The sequence below is a fragment of the Mastigoproctus giganteus genome, chromosome 3 (genome assembly GCF_048544385.1).
Source record: "Mastigoproctus giganteus isolate SK-2022 chromosome 3, ASM4854438v1, whole genome shotgun sequence".
Taxonomy (NCBI): domain Eukaryota; kingdom Metazoa; phylum Arthropoda; class Arachnida; order Uropygi; family Thelyphonidae; genus Mastigoproctus; species Mastigoproctus giganteus.
The window spans coordinates 146,499,350-146,522,244 of NC_143577.1; the positions used below are offsets into that span (position 1 = coordinate 146,499,350).

General features: G+C 40.7%; 1 protein-coding gene across 1 annotated transcript in view; it reads right to left on the reverse strand.

Annotated features, from left to right (window-relative positions):
* Positions 1–876: 876 nt before the first annotated feature.
* LOC150088311 (LHFPL tetraspan subfamily member 2a protein-like) overlaps positions 877–22,895 on the reverse strand; it is a 129,568-nt gene continuing 107,549 nt past the window's right edge. The window contains exon 5 of the mRNA XM_090370703.1: positions 877–1,761. Coding sequence (XP_090226829.1) covers positions 1,619–1,761 — 143 coding nt within the window. The 3' untranslated portion in view covers positions 877–1,618. The remainder of the gene's footprint in view (positions 1,762–22,895) is intronic.

A 22,895-nucleotide genomic window follows, 5' to 3' on the forward strand; every position in this document is an offset into this window, starting at 1 on the left:
TCAACTCTTGGTGAAGTGCCTCCACAATGAGATCAGTGACTTTAGTTGCAAAATTAGTTTATTCAGCTGTTATGTGCAGACTGAGGCTATGCTGTTTTAGTACAATTATATTGTAATATTAAATACGAATTAGAAAAAATTAATGAATTTGCTTCTGCAAAAGTTATTTATTAGACGTCATGTGACATAAATTGAAAAGTTACTCTCAAGATGTAATAAGAACTTTTGTGATGCGTTTTCAACAAGATTCGCTGCCTGTTTATTAAAGAGGAGTATGCGTTAATACATATTTTTGGAAATGGAAGACTACTTTAGCGGACTGCACAAAACCAACTTTAAAGCCCCGTGAGGTTCCCAGGCAGTTAGTAGGATAGCTTTGATGTATATAAATATCGTAGTATGCAATTTCATTCAAACTTAAAAGTATGAGCTTAGAGTAGAGTTGCATGTGATCAATAAATTGACATTGCGTAATCCTTATTTTTTTAACAGAATAAAGTTTTGGCTAACTGTATATATTGTGTAAATTAATTAAATGATGTACTGAATGGAGCTAACTCAAGAAAAACTATTTTTCTCAAAAAGACTGGACAAAGCACAGATAGGTGGCACTGTTGCATATTTTACGGACCATTTGAAGTCCTGCTTTAACTTCTTGATTAGTTTGTTAGCTTCGTGATAAAGCAGGTAGTTTATCACTCTATTAATAATGTATATCTTTGAAATCCAGCTAAAGCGAATTTCCCCTTTGTACGCTTTAAGCTACATTTACGTTCCACGTAGAAATCTGAGGTGATGGTCTTCGATATTCTTCCATATACAAACAAGTTCGGTAATAATTTCGATTATGCAGGTGTTCTTTCTAATGACTGATAATCTTATAAACTTAATATATATTGTACCAATTTTCTTCCAACATTGAATTTTTGGATAATTTATTTCTGTCCTCGCCGAGATTAATATAGCCCATTCAATTTTCTTTAAATGGCTCCTGGTCATCGGCATTTTCCTGTTTTTTGCGCTAAAATTTACGTCCAAAACAATCTCATCTTGTCTGATGCGCATAATTCTGACTTTTATTTATCACGCGCGCTCTAGCTTAAACTTGACGTGAATTAAAACATTCATTTAAAAAGACAAACTTACATAAGAAAACCTCCCATTAATAGATGCCACAGTAGCATAAATTGGGTATAAACTTATATCAAGGTGAAATCTGATAAGCTAATGAACACACATTCGAGGCTTTAGCATGTGATATATATAAGTATGCTAGTATTAAATGCATATAAGTGATAAAGAAACGAATTAAAAATGAAAAAAAAAAAAAAAAAAGGCTCTCATCGTTCCCTCTTTAATCTACTAAAGTTTGATCTTGATAACCTTAGATATATGTGGACATAAGGAATGATCTCAGTTTTGTATTTTGCCTTCCAAGGGCGAGAAATATTGTCCCGTATCGATAATCGCGAAATGCTGACTTCTCTTCCATTTGCTTGAAACGAACAAATATTCTCTTCTTCAATGTCCTGAATCCTCTCTTATTCCAGTTCATCTAGACAGTATTTGTTTCTGAGTGTGCTCCACGAGCATTGAAAACAGTACGGACAGATATAAATCACAGAAGACAAATCAGAGTTTTTCCTTCCAGAATCTCGTCTTGTACTTTGTCACTAGAGGTAGAGATCTCTGCTTGCACGGACAACACGGAACATATAAAAGTGACGATGGTACTGCCAATTGCCAGATAGAAGGCCCAGCCTAAAAATAAATAAATAAATAAATAAATATTTTTGGAAGTACGAAAATATCCTAATCAAAATTTTTCCAATATTTTTGGAACTGTGAAAAATAAAGACATTTTGCAAAAAAGAAATTTCTAAACCTTCGAAATTCTTACTAATTAGGCATGCTATGGTAATGTCTTTTAATGCATTCTTAATAAACATAAAATCTTTAAGCTCATTCAGAAAGAGGTTTTTCAGTTTGTACTTCCGAACAGGCCACATAAGGTTATAGGACTTTCCAAAGTAAGCTACAAAAATATTACTGTATTTGGTAGTGGTATCACAAGACCGCAGCCAAGGAGTCAGTGTGTTTCCAACACACGCGCGTTTGAAACGCAGTGAGCCTTCTGCCACGGTCTTGGCTCTGTATAGAAAATAGGAAAATTCCACTGCATAATGTAGCAACACAACTGAGAAGGCAGCTGGCAAAAGGCTTATAACATATGTTCGATGTGGTCACTCTGAGCTTAAGCAACTCTAAGCCTAAGGCAAGCTTGGCAACGTCGCAGAGCATATTCAGAGACCTTCATTAGCTGATAGCGATTGTTACAGATTTTGACGGTAGCATTTTGAATGCGACATATTCATTGATGTTTATTTAGAAGAAGAACTCTTTATTGCATACAAAAGGCACATGTCGAACACAATACCCTTCACGGCTATAAGCCAGGGGTTTACAGTAAAGGCTAATACAATGTAATAGACAAGGATGAGATAGGAGAAAAAAAACATTATTAATAATTATACAAGTGTAGGATTAAACATCGGGAAAAAAATGAAAAATTTACATATGAAAATGTATACACAACAGCATGTTATCAAGTTAAATTATTCTCCAAGGAGCAGTCCTTTTACAGTACTGGAGTCATCTGAGCAGGCGCAGAAAGTTGGAACAATGTAGTGATGGATCCATGGCAGTGATGGACAGGTCCTCGGGAGCAGGTTCTATTGTCCTGGGACGTGGTCCTGAGAAGGAAGTCGATGGAGTAAGTTCTGCCTATATTTTTTTTATCGACTACGAACTTGTAGAGGTCACTGTCCAAGGGGTGTATGTATTGCAGCATTTTCACGGGTAAGAACCGATCGGGTAACTTTAACCGGTTTGGGGTGGCCTGAAGGACTGGATTGGCCCGAAGACTTGGTACTGGGATTCTCCATTCGCAGTTAGCCCAGAAGTCTGGTTCCGAAATGATGCCAACCATCATTTTAACAGCAAAGACGAGTCTTCTCTCGTGAATGATGGCAGGAAGACGTCTGACGTTTAGAGCTGCTGCAGTCTGGGTGGTCATTGGTGCAGGAGGAAGCCGAAATTTCCATATGGCCCAATTCAGTAGCCAAAATTCGCCCGCGAAAATCCGTCTCAAATGCGTTGTGGCAGTTGAGGTTCAGATTTCTGCGCCATAAAGTATGACCGCATTGGCATACGTCTTAATATATCTGCACCCAACAGCCTGGTCATGGACATGCATAAGTTGTTGTATAAACATCCACCGTAGTCGACAGAACTTTATTTCAGGTGGTCTATGTGTGGTAGAAAGCAGAGCTTCTGGTCAAAAATAACGTCAGGATGGGTGTGTTGCTGAACAGCAGAAATTGGGGATTCTCTTAGATTGGGTTGCACCATTGTTGGGTTCCGTTTGAGCGAGAAAGTCAACTGTTTTGACTTCTCAGGATTGATGTGAACCCCGAAACCGGAGAGGAAGGCCTCGAGGTTCTGGATTTTCTGTAGGATTAAGGCATTTGTATAGTCAGCAGTGTCTCCAGGGTTGATAGCAGTGAACAGCTTTATATCATCAACGAATAGAATAGAATAGAATAGAATCTTTAATTGCAGCAATGATAGACATACAATTAGTCCCTCACGGCATGGTGGTGCCAGGGGTTTACAAAACATATTTACAAAAGATACATGAGAAAAACATAAGTTACATCAGATTATTAACAAAGCACAGTTTTACATTTTCAGTTCGAGGAGGATACCCTTCCTGTATTTTTTATTATTAACCACTTCTTGGAGGTCCCCGTCGATGGCTTGCAGTGAGGGCCGCATTTGCTTTGGCAGGAATCTGTCGGTTAGTACTAGCCGGTTACGGTTTGCTAGCAGCTGTGCTGAAGACCGGAGATAAGGAGGTGGAATGCGCCAAGAGCAGTGATCCCAGAAGTTCGGCTCTGTAATTTTACCGGTGGCCATCTTGATGGTGAACAGCAGCCTTCTTTCTCCGATGTAGGACCGGAGCCTGCGTAGTTGAAGAGCTTCTGCTAACTGCGTTGATCTGAGAGCTGGGGGAAGGTGGAGTTTGCTGTTGGCCCATTTTAGAAGCCAGAATTCTGCAGAGAATATTCTTTTAATGTTGGATTCGGCGGCCGAAGCCCATATCTCTGAAGCATACAGTATTGTCGGGTAAAGGATTGATACGATGTATCTTTTTACCAGTTGTGGGTCGGTGGTGTGGAGCAGCTGTTGTTTGGCGACCCAGCGTAGTGAATTCAGCCTCGACTGTATGAGGTTTATGTGATCGTTGAAAGATAGTTTGGAGTCGAAAACGACCCCCAGATCTTTGTGTGTTTGAACACTTGGAACTGAGGAGCCGTTAAGCACAGGCTCCAACGTTGTTGGGCTGCCCTTTAGAGAATAAGTTATTTGTGCCGATTTTAGGGGGTTGATTTGGAGGTTGAAGGTATTGAGGTAGTCAGCCATGTCCTGCAGTTTGCTAGTGATTTCGGCTGCCGAGTTGGATGGCGATATTCTAGTAAGGAGCTTGACATCGTCAGCATATGTGATCCAATTGCACTTATTGGTCACAAATGGCACCATGATTGCTGAGAAGAGAATGCCAGACAGGACCCCCCCTTGAGGTACACCGGCAGTTATGTGACGCGTGGTCTTTGTTCCGATCTTTAGAACAAGGGTCCTCTTCGATAGGAGAGATTCTAGGAACCAGAGAACATTGCCGCGAAAATTGAAGTAGTTTTCTAAGAGACGTAGGAGATTAGGTATATAGATGGCATCAAATGCGGAATGGATGTCAAGATATATAACTGACAATTCCTGTCTTTGTTCGAAGGCATCTAAGATGTGCAGAGTGGTTGTTACAAGGTTAGTTATAGTTGACCTTCCTGATATCTCATAGTGTATTTGCTGAGGACTGTCACGGAGAATTTGATGGGTGACAGACGGTAGCAATGCTTTCTCCAGAATTTTTAGCAATACAGAGGCGCAAGCGATGGGCCTATGTTGGCTTGGGAGTGTCGATAAGCTTTGGCTGGTGCAGCATAAGCCTGAGGCTTATGCTGCACCAGCCAAAAAAAAAAAAAATTCCCGAGTTACCCCCTGAGAGAGAGAGAAAGAGAGAGAGAGAGAGAGAGAGAGAGAGAGAGAGAGAGAGAGAGAGAGAGAGAGAGAGAAGTACAAAGAAATCACCAAGAAAGAGAAGAATGATGATATCCAGCTCAGGACCTTGGGTTTGCCAAGCCCATACTCACCAGATGTGAGCCCCCGGGGTTAATATATACTGATTTTTTTTTTTTTTTTTTTTTTTTTTGATTTGGTAGTTGTTGGCGCATCGGCTTCTGTGGCCATATTGCACCTCCCAAGGTTTTTGCAGTACTTTGATCCAAGCCCGAGGCGGGAATCGAACCCGCGACCTTTGGGTTGCCGGGCAGGTACTTTACCCACTCGGCTAGCCCGGTCGGCTAATATATACTGAAAGGACACAATTCATGGGATACCTGGTTCCAGGGGAAAGCGACACTGTCACCCCTCTCGCTAGTGGACGAAACCACTGTTGGAAGGTATATAGGCACACTACATTCATTTAGACGGTAATTCTATGTCAGTATGGATAAACGTCGTGAGTTAACCGACTTTGAAATAGGGATGACACTGGGTGCCCGACGCATGGGTCACTGTATCGCTGAGGTGGTACAGAAATTACACTAGCCCCGTTCGATAGTATCAAAAGTATATTAGGAACACGCCATTTTCGAAATAACATCCCATCGTGGACAGCTTGTGGGAGAAGAAAGGTGTTGGATGAACACGGCCGTCGACGTCTGTCTCGCATTGTTTCAGCCAACCGGAGAACGACACTGGCACAATTCACCGCCGACTTCAACGAGGGAGGTGCCAGAAACGTCTCCACCAAGACCATCAGGCGATCATTAGCCGCAGTAGGTTATGGGAGCTGCCGACCCATCAGAGTCTCATTGCTAACACCACGATGCAGGACTCTACGTCTCAACTGGGCAAAAGAACATCAGCACTGGACGTTGGATGATTGGAGACGGGTCTTGTCTTCCTGGTCCGCTTAGTCCGGTTTCCAGTTATTTCGAGTGGACGAGAGGGTGCGTATCTGGCGGAAACCGCACGAAGCTATGTACCCGTGATGTCAACAAGGAACTGTTCAGGCAGGTGGACGGCCGGTAATGGTCTGGGTCGTGTTCAACTGACACACGTTGGGAACCTCTGGTACGTCTAGATGCATCTCTGAACGGTCTATATTACGTGTCCATCCTTGCAGACCATCAGAATGACATTTGAGCGATCTTGTTCAGGGCAAGTCCAGTGCCGTTTAGGTAGGAGGTAAAGCCTTCAAGTTGTCTGGAAGCATCCTTTGACATTAATTGCTGAGTGCGATCATCGCCGGAAGGAATGAACATCTTTAGATCATCTACATATCGTCAGAAAGGGGTCGGGGGCAGCAACAAAAAGAAAAGCAGATAGGACTCCACCCTGAGGGTGTCTTCTGTTCAGGGTGTATGTTAAGACTCCTTTGTCTTGAGAAACTTGTGTTTGCCTGCTGGATATCGTGTTGGGATTTCTTCTTCATCATCGACTTTCTCCATTATAAAATGCAATGAATACAAATTGATATCTGATTGTCCAATTGATAGATAATTGGATCACCTTCGCCAATCCATTGATGAAAATAACGCACATTCAGCCAACTCAGACATACAATAAGTGCATTATTATGTGGCCTAGTTGGCCGAAATCCAGTGTTGACAATACTGTCATAATCAGCAGAGGCTGCATACCTAGGGACATATTTTCTAAGAGAACGGGAAGAATTTCCATGACGAAGGTTACATACAAACAGAGCCAATAAATTGTGTGCTTCCGCAAGATTTCTGAATGTCCTCCTCCAAGTGATCTTAGATACTATACGAAACCAGCTATCAGGGCTTCTGACTTGTTGGGTTCCCCCACAGGGGCAGACGTGGCGGTATGGTAGTTTCTTCACTGCATACAAGTATTTAAACGATTTCATAGAACGTGTGAATGCTGTAGTTTGTCTCCTAAAATACTCAGGCAGAGTTGAACTAACGTTTAGTTGCTGCCCTACATAAGACACAACACATGTCTTAAAATACACTAAAATGCTACAACAGATTAAGGAAAATTTGTAATGATCTTAATAGATTTTACATGTAAGCAAAATTGTCTGCAAAAAAGGAACTTGTGGCAAAATTTCTTAAACCTTCGAAATTCAGACTCTTAGACGCGTCTATGCAAAATAACTATAAGCAAAATTCACTTTCTTCAAATTCAGAATATTGCACTTCACAGCAATGCACAGATAACCAATTGGACAGAATCATTAAGGCCATTCTAGACTGTTTACAATCTGATGATTCATCTTCTGATCTTCAGGAACACGTAATTATGCGTTCTGCAGATTGTGCTTTTTCTTCTGATGAAAACAATAAACCTTGGAGGAGCTGAAACGTACCAAATCCTAAACTGGAACAAAAAATAATAAATAAATAAACGACCGCGGATATATTAGAAAATCTATTTATTATTAATTAATTTATTTATACTCTGAGCAAAATTCTTCTCTTTGTCTTTGATAATGGCTTGAGAAGGGAACATTTTCCAATTTTTGAAAAATGAAATATTAAAGATAATATAGAAGTAACTTGGTAAAAAACCTTCGATCCAAAAACATATAGGCCAATAGCGTCTCTATTTAATTTGGGAAATTCCCAGCGGTCATCTCGGCAATTGTTTTCCGTCCAGCTAAAATCCTATAAGAATGCTCTCGTTGACCTTGTTCCCCACGTGGGAATGTCCTCTTCTAAGTATGAACTTGCTATTTCATCGATTTTGAGGTTGCATTTGATTCTATCTCTCTCGCTGGTGGGAGAGTGCCCTCGATCAATCTCGTAATTCAAGATACTCTCAACAATTTTACCTAAGAAGCTATTTTAATAGCATAGCAGTCTCAGTAGGAATGTCAGCCGTCATAGTAGGAATATTACATGAGTGTGTCCCCAAGGATCAACATTTAGAAATCTCATTTGGAACATTGTTCTAGACAACTAGCTATAATGCCAGCTTGAAAAGCCATTGTGCCATTGTGCATGCCGACGACCTTACTATCATTATTTCTGACAAATTTTGTATCCGCATTGGAATTGGAATTCTCTGAGTTGACATAGAGAAACAAACTATGCGTATCTTACCAACCAAGACTAAAATGACTCAAGGAAAAATACAGACTATCGTAGGGCCCACTTATTTTGTGATATTTCAAAACTAAGGTAAAAAAAAAAAAAGAAAAAATATGCTCAGTAAAATTTTTTTTTTTTTTCTTTTCTCTCAATTGCTTCCAAAATCACCTGCTCAAGTATTGTAGTATTCAGCAGAACCAGTGGCCAACTGGCCCAGAAGGCTAGGCGTCGGGGCCAACTACAGCCAGTCTACTCCCGATTAAAACACTCTGTATACAAAAATTTCCCCTTTTACTAAAATATATATAAGGGACGTCATATAAGTCATAAGAATAATCATAAATAAATAATTTTATGATTATTCTCCGAGATAGAAATATATGGTCAGGGGAGTTTACACGATAGAGAACATTATCATACTTAAGGCTCATATCGGGCTCGAACCACAGTCAACTCAAACTCGTATACTACTGTACTTCAGCAGTAGCCATCCGGTTACGAACTCTGAAGTGTTCAATGATTGACGATTCGACAGAGTGTTGAGACTGTCGACTCATCGAAAACAACGACTGGTCGAACTGACAGAGCGTGTGGGGATGAGAAAAGTTTCTGTGCGCTGGGTTCCAAAACTTTTGATCCTTGAACAGAAGCTAGTTAGACAATGGGTGCCAAGAGATAATAGCCGATCCTACATCGTTTCATAACAGTGAATGAAACATGGATCAATCACTTCCATACCAAGATTAAGCAGTTCATTCCCACCAAAATAGGCCACGTCATTTCAGCTGGTAAAGTGATTGCATAGCTAATTTAGGATTTTGAGGGCCATGTTATTGCCGGAGCTCATTGTTTCAATTTCCTGGTTTGACTACGAGATGAAACCAAAAAAAAGCGCCGAGGGAAATTGACAAAAGAGGCCCTGTTCATCCAGAAAAATGAGCTATGTCACACATCCACCGTTTCCACAGTAGCAGTCTACAAATCTAGTTAGTCAGCATTCCCCGTATTCATCTTATCTTCCCCCACTTCAAAAAAATTTTATCTTTCTTAACCTCAAAAAAAAACAGCGTTCTTTTTTTTTTTTAATTATTATCATTGTTCGAGGTTATAACTGCAATGGATGGACATTTGACTGACCTTGAATACACATTATACCCAGCTACAATGAAAGCACTTCAGCACACAGGGTTAAGTAAGCGCAGTTAGAAGAAGGCTACGTGGGGAGGTAACCCACAATTCAGGAGCGTTCAACCTTTTTTGGCTAGGGACCAAAATAATTGAAATGCTAGAGGTCGCGGGCAGCAAGAACAGTAGCTTACCACTAATTATACACATTTCAAAATATGATTTAAGTTTGTTCATCAACGTTTATATTTACAGTTTAATTTTTTTACACGTTCACTATTATTACAGGACACTGATAACATTCTTGTTCCGAGGGTATAATAATATTTTCAAGTACTGACGAAGCTAAATGAAACTTCATAAGAAAGAAATACAGAAAAATCAAATACAGCATTACTAAAAAGGATTTTTCCCACAGTAATGTGAAATTACTAGTTTTCTTCAAACAGGCCTCTGAGGTTGGGTATATTCATACTGTGGATTTTAGTGTTTTGCACCAACCTTGCGTAGAAATAAAAACAAAGGAAACTGGACTTTTAATAACTGTGTTTATAATAAATTATAATAACCTGTATTTACAATAAATTTAACTTTACGATAAACTATACATATAAAATATTAAAATCTGCTACATTATGAACAATAAAATGCATTAAAATATATTAAGTTAAAAGCGATAAAGAACCATAGCTTTCAAAGGCTCCAGCCTTCTTCTTCAGCGGTATTTTCTTATTCTGCAGTACATCTTTAAATATCAGCAGGTTTATGGTACTCATCACGTGTTTCATTCTCACGTGTTCCGTTCTCTTGCGTTGTGGAACCGGAAGTGGCTCGAGCGGAAGTGACTCTGAGCTGAGCTGTAGTGCGAATACTGCCCTTTACACATGGATTTCCTATATACCTTAGTCTTTAGCTGTCGGTCTTCCCTACAGACCAACACATCTAGGAACGGCAAAACTCCTCCTTCTTCTGCCTCCGATGTAAACTGTATGAATGGGGAGAAGCCATTTATGATGTTCAACACCTGATCTTCACTCCCCTTCCGAATAATTGAAAACGTATCATCTACGTACTTTTTCCAGGGGCGCATAGGGAGAACACTAACATTAAATATTCTGGCCTCGAGCTCCTCCATAGCTAAATTAGCTATAATTGCGCTAATGGGGGAGCCCATGGCTGTACCATTAACCTGCTTATACATAGTATTGTCAAACACCATAGTGGTGCTTGAGAGGCATAACTCTATTCCTTCCTCAATATCCTCTAGCTTTAGCTGTGTTCTAGTATTTAGGGTGGTGTCCCTCCGTAATGCCATGTGTGCACACCACACCCCATGGTCAATCGGAATACATGTAAAAAGCGATTTCACGTCGAAAGATATCATGATTTCATTCTCTTCTATGCGTTGGCTTCTAATAAAGTGCACAAAGTCTTTACTATCTTTAATACTATACTCGGAAAGTCCCACTAGTGGAGATAATAATTTGGCTAAGAAACCAGAAAGTCCACTTCTTAGTTTGGAACGACAAGTGAACAGAATGGTACAGGGTTGGCTCAAGTCTAGCAAAATTTCTAAGGAACAATATTGGATGCTGCATGCTACAGGTAGCCAAATGCCAAGATTTTATGGCTTGCCCAAAATTCATAAAACAGATGTGCCACTTAGACCCATAGTCTCATTTATAGGCAGTCCAACCTATGCACTTTCTGGTTTCTTAGCCAAATTATTATCTCCACTAGTGGGACTTTCCGAGTATAGTATTAAAGATAGTAAAGACTTTGTGCACTTTATTAGAAGCCAACGCATAGAAGAGAATGAAATCATGATATCTTTCGACGTGAAATCGCTATTTAAATGTATTCCGATTGACCATGGGGTGTGGTGTGCACACATGGCATTACGGAGGGACACCACCCTAAATACTAGAACACAACTAAAGCTAGAGGATATTGGGAAAGGAATAGAGTTATGCCTCTCAAGCACCACTATGGTGTTTGACAATACTATGTATAAGCAGGTTAATGGTACAGCCATGGGCTCCCCCATTAGCGCAATTATAGCTAATTTAGCTATGGAGGAGCTCGAGGCCAGAATATTTAATGTTAGTGTTCTCCCTATGCGCCCCTGGAAAAGGTACGTAGATGATACGTTTTCAATTATTCGGAAGGGGAGTGAAGATCAGGTGTTGAACATCATAAATGGCTTCTCCCCATTCATACAGTTTACATCGGAGGCAGAAGAAGGAGGAGTTTTGCCGTTCCTAGATGTGTTGGTCTGTAGGGAAGACCGACAGCTAAAGACTAAGGTATATAGGAAATCCATGTGTAAAGGGCAGTATTCGCACTACAGCTCAGCTCAGACCAACCTCATAGGAACAGTGTGATAAGAACATTAGTTGATAGAGCAAAATCACATTGCAGTACCTCCGATGATAGGAAGTTAGAGTATGAACGGGTCACGACGGATCTTGCAAAATGTGGTTACCCCCAGAGGATTATAGAAAAATATGTTAAAGGAAACCAGAGGAGAGGTGAGTCTTTTACACCGACATCCACTGCATACATTCCCTATTATCCGGGTCTGACTGATCATATAGCTAGAATACTAAGAAAGTACCAGACACGTTGTGTGCAGCTTCCGGGGCGGAGGCTGCACACAATCGTGTCTCAGGTTAAGGACCCCATTCAAAAAGAGAACACAAGTGGGGTCGTATATAGCATTAGATGCCCGGATTGTGGGGAATGTTATGTAGGGGAAACAAAACGCCGTCTCAAAGATCGTCTGGGGGAACACATTAAGGCAATAAGAAATGCGGAGTATGGCAAGTCCGCAGTGGCCGAGCATTTTTGGGAGAAGCAGCACCAGATCTCCCCGGACGATGCTATCATCACCGATCGGGCGCATAAGTTCTGGGACCGTAAGTGGCTCGAGAGTTTGCGGATCTGTTCTACAATCAACATTAATAGAGATAGAGGTACGCGGATTCATCCCCTCTTTGAGGCCACTATCCTCAGAAGGGATGAACGGTTCCGTATGACTCCCGCTCGAGCCACTTCCGGTTCCACAACGCAAGAGAACGGAACACGTGAGAATGAAACACGTGATGAGTACCATAAACCTGCTGATATTTAAAGATGTACTGCAGAATAAGAAAATACCGCTGAAGAAGAAGGCTGGAGCCTTTGAAAGCTATGGTTCTTTATCGCTTTTAACTTAGTATATTTTAATGCATTTTATTGTTCATAATGTAGCAGATTTTAATATTTTATATGTATAGTTTATCGTAAAGTTAAATTTATTGTAAATACAGGTTATTATAATTTATTATAAACACAGTTATTAAAAGTCCAGTTTCCTTTGTTTTTATTTCTACGCAAGGTTGGTGCAAAACACTAAAATCCACAGTATTACTAGTTTTGTCCAAAAAAAATAGAGCTTGTAAATCTCTTATCGATGATTTATGACCCAAAATTAGTCTTCACTTGTTCATTTGGTCTATATCTTGCATGAACATCGCAGTATTAAATTAAATAAGAAATATTAATCTTGGTGGATTAATTAGTAATTTTGACACTACAAACTAACTTTAAAATAGGAAAGGAAGCTGGCGTTTTATTTCCCCCCCCCCTCTCATTCTTCCTTTCCTCATACGATGCTTAAGAAATCTGAAAGCCATTGATCAGGAATATGCTTTGTGCCAGATATTCGAGTAAAATTAATTTCTGCAATTCACGAAACCCCTTGTGCTGGTAGGCATTGTGAAAATGATTAAATAGGTCTGCTGCCAAGGGTTACCTTTGGTTCCAGGAAAGGAGAGAACGAGCGAGCATTAACGAATATCAATACTGAAAGTTTGGGACTCGACCAAGTTTGATTGATCACACTGCTCCATCTGTCAAATTGACTTCCGAGAGTTCTGGACGTCCTGAAGGCCAAAAAAGTCGAAACACATCGCAGAAGAGGGACTACTGTTGCTAAGCAGTTTTGGAATCGAAATTCTTGTTCCACGGCGTGAATAATTTTGCGATATAAATTTTAATCAGACGAATATCACAGCAAAAAGGACAGCATAAAGAAAAAATCAAATAGATTGTAGGCTGTATAAAATGTAGCGAGACTAAAGTGCATGGAATTATCTATCGCAAGAAGTTTGGGAAGAATGAACGCTTTTTCCAATTTGCAGAATAAAACTACATCTGTTTATCATTTACCATGTGACGGACAAATGGATATTAAGATTTCACCCCACCCAAATCCTTGCATATATTTATAAAGATTCTGTAGAGGTGATCCAGATTCCATTAAAAATGAAATGCTGTGCAGTGAAATCAGAATGGAATAACATTGGAAATAACCTTAATCATTTTCTGTAATTATTCACTAATTTCCATAGTACGTATCTAACTGCCTTCTAATATGATACTTAATGAACAAGTTGCAGAACAACATGTACATGGAGATTTCATTTCATATAGCAAGCACACAAATTTTGGTTTCGATCTGACAATTTTTTTTTCTTTGCAACACTGAATAAAGTGAAGTGTCACAATGGATAAAGTGGAATACAAATCAGTGATTTTATTCCTCCTCTTTCTGAAAGAGTAAACATCCAAAACAAAACACGAAGAAATAGTCGCTGTTTATGGATAAGACTACCATAAGAAGGTTACAGTTTTGTTGCACATTGGTATACAATTCAAATGTGGAAGAACCTCAGTTCATGATGAAGAAATCCCAAGACGCCCAGCAGTTTCTGTAACAGAAGAGAGCGTTGCAAAATTTGAGGCATTAATCCTGGAAGATTGCTGTATTAGCCTCAAGGCAGAGGTACAAATACAGAGTTCCAAGTTAACGTAGGGTCTGTGGATAACATCATCCATCAACAGTTGCATATAAGTAAAGTGTCTGCCAGATGGGTTTCCAGACTTCTAACCCCTAACCAGTAGAAGGAAAGGGCACAATGTGCACATAAAATGTCAATGTACTAGGAAAAGCAAGAATTTTTTCGCGGCTAGTCACCATGAATGAAACTTGGATCCATCAGTATGATCCCAAAAGTAAACTAATGTCAAAACAATGGAAACATGCAGAATCACCCCCCCCCCACCAAAAAAGGCATGAGTGTTGGCAAGGTGATGCTGTCAGTTTTTTGGGATCAGCATGGTGTAATACTAACAGATTACCTTTAAAAGGGATGGCGAAGTATTATTACAACCTCTTCGTAAAGATATGTGCTATTATAAAAGAAAAAAGACGGGAAAAACTGTCAATGTGTGCTCCTGCTCTATGAAAAAGAATGCTATATGCCCGAATTGACACACATTACAAGAGTGCTGAACTGCACATGTCTACCCAGTTCGGCTTTAAGCCTGAGTCTTCGACAGTAGAGGCACTTAGACATCTGCTGCACGGTGTGGCCAGTTGTAACAGTAAATACTACCTAATCATCTCCATAGATTTTGCCGGGGCTTTCGACACCATTTGGTGGCCAAGTGTCCTGGCAAGGCTAAGGCGGGCCAACCTTCCCTGCAATTTGTATCTCACTATCAAGTCTTACCTTACCGACAGGAGTATTAGTGTCGTGGCACCCTATGGTAGGGTAAACCGCCGTGTCTGCAGGGGTTGCCCCCAGGGTTCTGTCCTGGGGCCGCTGTTGTGGAACATTGTCTTGAATGAGTTCCTGGCCATGGACCTTGGTGACGTCCAAACCCAAGCTTTTGCCGACGACTTAATCTTGAAAATTGCTGCCGACAATAGAACCCAGTTGGAGGTAAAAGCAAACCATGCCATCAGGATACTACAGGACGGGACCATCTTACACTGCCTAAAAATCTCACCAACTAAGACATCCTCAATCTTACTGAAAGGCTCCCTTGACCTGCACAGGCCACCTCAAATAAAGGTGAACAACACCACAGTGAAACTCCAAAGCCAGCTTAAGTACCTGGGGGTGATATTAGATTGTAATCTTTCCTTCAAGCAGCATCTCACACATTTAAGAACAAAGATAAGGAAGTACTCTGCACTGTTAGCACGTGTGGTTCGTCGGGACTGGGGACTTAAACGTCGCGTGCTCTCCTTATATTATAAAACGACATTCCTACCAGCTATAACATACGCCTCTGCGGTTTGGTATCACAAGGCATCAACCGCCGTAAATAGACGCATAATCGACTCAATCCATAGAACTATCCTGTTAACCATTACCAGAGCCTGTAGCACCACTAGCACTGTTGCCCTACAGGTCTTGGCCGGAGCCCTTCCCCTTGACCTGGACATCATACGTACTGGAATAGCCTATTATATAACCAAAGGAATGCCTTGCACCCACCAAGACTACACAGTGGATAACAATGCAACCCACAAGGCTGAAAAGAACAGGCTGCAGAAATACCTAAAAGAAACCTGGCAATACCGCTGGACAAACACAACAAAAGGGAACATCACCAAAAAGTTCATCCCGGAAGTAGACAGAGTATAACCCATTCTTCCAACCTGGCTGCAACCCGGACTTTACACGACCTACCTCCTTACGGGTCATGGGGCTTTCAATGCAAAGCTTACAGCATTGGGAATAGTGGAGGATCCGCGTTGTACTTGCGGGGAACAAGAAAGCTGGGTGCACATTATGTTTGAGTGTGTCCAATACGAAGACCTTAGATGCAGACTAATAACTAGAGTTCATTATTTACCGAGGGATCTCGAGTCACATCTACTAGATACACAAGAAGAATATTTAGCCTTAACCGATTTTGCCCAGGGATTATTTACCAGGCGCCAAACACTAGCCGCCATATACCGAAGACCTTAACGGAATGAGACAAAACAAAACTGCAAATAGCAGCGAGACGACACAGAGGAACCGACTATACAGACCTTGGACTGACTACAAAATGCACTAGGAAAAGACAAGTGACAATAGATTGTCGAACTACAAGAGTCATGATTACCGCCAATAGAAGCGAAAAAACACCTTTAAATAGTCGTGACATCAGAACAAAGGGACACTGCCCCAAGACCTTGCAGCATAGACCCACTACATAATGACAAAAGGTAGTGTAAGGACTAGCAAACATCACGGAAGGGATAAAACCCCATAATGACAGCCAGTAGACTTGATTATGACCCCAAGATAATGACCAGAAAATAAGCCCCAGACCACATGCAGTCTGGAAGGATGACATCCAGATTTAACCCCCTATTAGTGTCCCACCTAGATGAGACTCAACGGCCAATTTTTTAGGGCCTGCAAACTGATGGAGACGACATACGTGGCACTCTCCCGCCGGAACAGCCTATTGGCGACCCAAATCCGCACTCTCTTGAGCGGATCTTTCTTTCCAAACTCCTGGGGAGGAGAGGCTTGCCTCTCCTTGCCTCCCCAATTTTTTCACTCTGGTGGGGCATGGGCATGCCTCACTACCTGCAGGGGCCATCTACTCTGTCGGCCCCTTATTTCCAATTTCTTCCCCCCAGTCTTCATCCTCCCCCCAAACTTTTGTCTTGCACAGCGTTTAGCCCTACATGTCAAAATCAAAAGAGAACATCAAAATTCTTGCCCGAACCTATTTGGTTTTTAAAACTCACTTTCACCGCACAGCCCCACGTCGCGCAATATTAATACTAACTTGTAAAGTATCAGAGAGAGAGAGAGAGAGAGAGAGAGAGAGAGATAATCTTTAATGCCCTTCACGGCCAAAAAGCCAGGGGTTGATATTATCACTAATATCAACCTCGATTTTTTTTTTTTTTTTTTTTTTTGGTCCTAGCCACTAAAATCCCAGGAAAGTAAATGGCAAGACCATCCAGAGTACAAATATTGGTAACACCCGGCCGGCCTCCCTGTGGCAGGTATTGGTAACGTCGGGTCTCACTAGGGGCCCGGCGGCTAACAGGCCGGACGAACAATGGGCACAACAAACTACACAGTACATATCCCACACACTTTTAAATCTCTGGCTTGTCCGATACAGAGAACATACGCGGAGATGGGAGAAATCCCAGGTGCCGTCAGACCCCGAACATACCTAATACCTAATACCTAATCTATGAAAATGCCCTTGCACATCCACTCATGCTGCAGTGAGGTATGTCAACGAATGTGGGTTTGAAATATTGCCGCATCCTGCTTATTCCAACAACCCTGCACCCTCGGATTTTCCTCTTTCCTTTCTCCGTGGAAAGTTATTTGCTGCTAATGATGAGGTGATTTCTGCTACCGAATTGTGGTTTGAAGGAGAGTCAGAGGACTTCTACAAAAAGTGGCCTGCGGAAGTCTATTGGGAGGTGGCCAAAATGTATCATTTTGTCAGTGACTATGTTGGAAAAAGTGTAATACATGGTGTTTATTTAAACGTTCTATTACAACTACTTTTTGGTGAATACAAATGTTTTTTTTTTTTTTTTTATTCCCTCGTATATTGTGTAGGAAAAGTACATTGAGTGGACAGAAATTATGGGATACCTACCTAGTAACGGGTATGCCCACCATTCGCCCTTATAAGGGCAGTTACACGGGGGGGGGCATTGAGTCTACTAGTTCACGAAACCGTTCCACAGGTATTTCCATCCATGCTTGCTGCACCGCTGTCCATAATTACGTCGCATTCCTGGGTGGAGGATCCAAAGCCCGAACGGACCTTTCCACAGCATCCTCAAGGTGCTCCACAGGGTTCATGTTCGGTGAACGGGGAGTCCATTTCATCGTGGTAAAATCTGCAGAATTCTTTTCAAACTGTGTTCTAGTCACCACAGCTCTGTAGGGAGGCGCATTGTCCTGCTGGAAGAGCCCATTGCCGTGTGAGTGCACGATGATCATGCAGGGATGTAGATGGTCTGCAAGGAAAGACACGTAATATAGACCGTTCAGAGATGCATCTTGACATACCAGAGGTCCCAAAGTGTGCCGGTTGAACACGCCTCAGACCATTACCGACCATCCACCTTGTTGACATGACTGGTGCATAGCATCGTGCGGTTTCCGCCAGATACGCACCTACCTGTCCGCTTGAAATAACTGAAAACGGGACTCATCGGACCAGAAGACCCGTCTCCAATCATCCAAGGTCCAGTGCCAATGTTCTCTCACCCAATTGAGACGCAGAGTCCTGTGTCGTGGTGTTAGCAATGGGATTCTGGTGGGTCGGTGGTTCCCATAACCTATTGGGGCTAATAATCGCCTAGTAGTGTTGGTGGAGACGTTTCTGGCACCTCCCTCGTTGAAGTCGGCGGTGATTTGTGCCACTGTTGCTCTCCGGTTGGCTGAAACAATGCGAGACAGACGTCGACGACCACGTTCATCCACCACCTTGCACCGCCCACGGCGCTGTCCACGACGAGATTGTAAGATGTAAAATCTTACAAATATATTATTTTACAGAAAAGTGAGATTAATTTAAAATAAAACTTATAATATAGCAATATGGGGGAGTGGAACCTTACTAGTCAAGAATATTACTAAGATCACTCGCAAGGGATTAAATTAGACAACGTCTATACAAGGGGAGCGGTAAGTGAAAGGCTATTAGCAACCTAGGTACACTTCGACTCCCAGCTCACACAGACAAACCAAAACAATAGAAACGAGTAGCAACTGCTATTAGTAGAAGGTGTTAACTCTGGAAAACAATGGCGCGGAGGACCATGTACTGACGGGACATTTCTTTAATCGGTGACACCTGGAGAAGTCGGGTAGTAAATACGGAACAAATGCTGGGAATTAGATTTAAGATTGGCGTCTGGCTGTCGGCGCTGGCAGGTTTGGTAGATCTTGGGAAATTAGTCTGCTAAAGTATAACTATAAGCGGCTGACTTCAAAGGTACAGACAGCCTGAGAAATTTTACAAACTTCTTAAAATAAGAAGTTAGATTGAGCAATAAGGAATCAGCTTGAGAAAATAAAACGGGCAAATAAGAAGAGAGTGGAAGTTGATAAAATGAGAAAGATTGGTTAAGACTCAGAACAAGGTCGGACCTGACACAAAGGGGCGGTACGTAGTTGAGATGAAAAAAGCGAGTGAACAGGGAGAGAGTCAGAACCCAAAAGTTGAGATCCATGTGGGTGTTTATGGAAATGAGTTAGGGGAGACACAGTTGAAGTTTTTTTTTTTTTTGTGTTAGAAAATGTGAGAAGAGTCAGAACCCAAAGTTGAGATTTATGTGGGTGTTTTATGGAAATGAGTTAAGGGGAGATAAAGTTTAGATTCTTGTCGGCGTTTGGAAAAATGAGTTAGGACAGACAGTTGAGTTTTTGGTCGTGTTAGAAAATGTGAGTAGAGACAGAACCCAAAGTTGAGATTCTTGTGGGTGTTTATGAAAATGGGTTAGTGGGATTCTAAGTTGAGTTTTTTGTTGGTGCTAGGGAAAATGAAATAGTCAGCGGACACAGCAGTCGAGATTTTCGTCGATATAAGTAAAAAATGAGTTAGTAACATGGACAGTTGAGGATACTGTTGTGGTAGGAAATACGTGTGAGTTAACGGTTGTGTTTGGTCGTGGTGGGAAAAGAGAAGGGTAGCGCCCTGGGAAGTTTTCTTCTTGAAAGAGTTCTTAATAGGTGGAGCGAAAAAACGAGGGTAGCACCCTATGAGTTTTTCCTTGTGAAAAGTTTTAATAAGGTGGCGAGAGAAGGAGCGAAAACGCGGAATTAGTAGCTCGATGAGAAAGAAGGAAGCAGCGAATGGAAAAGATAGAAGTAACCCGAATAAGGTGGAGAAAGGACGCAAGACCCATGCAGCAAAGAGTTCCTGATAATTATCTATAGCAGATTCAGGTGAAAACAGATGAAGGAGATCCCCAGAAGGTAGCCTGAGAGCCTAAAATGGAAGGTTCAAACCTCCTCGGAAAGGAAAGAAAAAAGATAATAGTAAATACTGTAAGTTAACAAGGACTGTTAGTGAAACAGTATAGTGATTAATTAAAAAAAAAGAAAAAGGGGGTAGCACTAGAAGTAAAATGACAGATAAATTATCTCTGAAGTAAATTATATATACTAACCAAGTTTAATTAATTAAAAAGGGTTATTGTAAAATAGAATAGAAACGAAGGATGAGTAATAGATTAAATTGTTGTTCAAAAGATTATAATGTGTTAGAAGGGTAGAAAGATTTATATGAGAAGTTTTGATTATGTTTTAAGGACAGATAATTGAACTATATAAAAAAACTTTGAATATGTTTTGAGGATAGATAATTGAATATAATGTTTATATTGATGAAGAATTGTTGGTTCATATGAAAGACTAATAACAAATAGAGACTTTAGGAAAGTTAAGATTGGTCTTCAGTGTATTGTAACAGAATGGTGAGAACACACGGTATAATGATGAAAGTAGCATATTGATTGTTAATATAAGGAACACAATTGTATCCAGAAGTAAGTGAAATAGGTATGGGGAAGGTGTATAAGTCTTAGGAGTTAGTTAGTTAGGGCAAGAAGAATGAATCAGTGTTTTCATATAATGGTCAACTTAGAGTAGCTAGTGAAGGGAAACAGGAATAAGATTAATATATGCAAGGTATCCTTGATTTAACTTTGTATGCATGTTACATGTTTTTTTATTCAATTGTATATTATGTTGTATATATGTATGTAAATAAACTTTGTTGTTTATTAATTTGTGAGTTTGTTATTCCTGAACACTCAACCTTTCCGAAGGGAATTATACACAATTGAGAAGTTCCCTTGAATCTGGAATTCTCCTGTGAAGCAAAGTCAGATGTGTACGTGGGGATGTAAGAAATAGAGGTCTATATAGTTATAAGGGAACAACAGAACAAATAAGGAATATTTAATAAAGCATTATTATTATACATATTCAAAATAAAATTTAAAGAAGAGTAAAGACAAATGTATATTTATTAATAACATTACATACATTTCCCCCCCCCACAAGATGTTATTCCCGAAATGGCGTATTTCCGATATACCCTTGATACTGTTGAACAGGGATAGTGCAATTTATGTACCACCTCCCCGAGTGATCCGTGCGTCGGGTACCCACTATCATCGCTTTTTCAAAGTTTTAACTCACGACGTTTATCCATACTGACATCGAATTACCATCTACGTGAATGCAGTGATGTATTGTACCTATATACCTTCCAAGCGGTGGGTTCGTCCACTAGTGAAAGGGGTGACACGTTGCGTTGCCCAGGAACCAGGTATTCCATGTATTCTGGTGTAAAATTGCTTTCTTAGCTGCAGGGTGAGAGAAGAGTTAAATCCCCTCACCCTGTTATAAGGGGTAATATTAAGACCCGTGATCGAAGAAAATAAATAAATACAGTACTCGTCTTATTGCCAAGACCAATACAGGGAAGCCTATCGGAGCCTTTATCGCTAGGTCTAGAGCGGAAAAAATTGATAGGGAATATTAGAGTATTTCTGCGGTAGTTCGCATTCAACTGAAGGTCTCAACCGACTGGAATCTTCCTAGTCATGAGTCTAAAAGAGTCGTTGCCTTCGTGGGTTATTTCCATTAAGAGATAATTTAAATCACTGTTACTCCGCGATAATTATCTTTATAAAGAGCATCATGTTCTGGAGTCTATACTGGTTTCTTGATCACATGCTCAGCTCCCCTCGATGGTCAGGCAAGAAAGTGTAGGGAGATGACATCATAAGAGAGCGATTGATCAATGAACTTTATGTTGGTCAATCAGAGAGGCCCAGTAACCTATCCTACCCTATAAAATCAGTCTCGTGTAATTACTGTATGTATATAGATTTTACACTCTCGTTTCTTTTTCGTTTAAAATTGGTGTATACTGTATAAGTGCTTAAACTGATGTTTAGATATTCCACTCAACACCTTGAAAGCAATGAAATCCAATTCTGAAGGAATTGGGGTCAAGATAGGATAGGTTGGCCTAGGGTAGGATAAGTTGCTGAGTCTTTTTCTCTCTCTCTCTCTCTCTTGACTAATCGGGGTTGGGATCAGTCCCTCTATTATGATATTAACTAGCCTGAACATTGTGACCACTCTTCGGTGGTTACAATGTTCAGGCTAGTTAAGAGAGCCTATACTGGCTCCTTGTCACCCTCCATGTGAGAAGGAGCCAGTATAGGCTCTGGAACGTGATTCTTTTTATAAATGTAATTATAGTAGAGTAACGGTGGTTTAAATTGTGGTTATCTCTTAACGATGATTTTTAACGAATGAATATTTTGATGACTGAAATCTTTTAAGTACTAATCATTCGATTATGCTCATCACTGTTCATATGTAGTTGTTTATTAGCATTGGTTTAAAATTTCTTTTAAGATTTAATTTAAAATGCTGGTAAATCGAAAATGGACAATATTTATAGCCCTTAGGAGAACAGACAAAAGACAATATTTATTATATGGTGTGGTGACCTTCGAGGGTTAATGCTAACTGTAAATGGTGAGAGATATAACGCAGGGGGAAACACTCCAGTTAAAACCGGTGGACTATAATTCATCATAATCACTGAATATAGCCGATGAGGGGGGAGTCAATCTTTTGACTGTACTGCTTACGTAAACGCTCAACGGGGCTCACT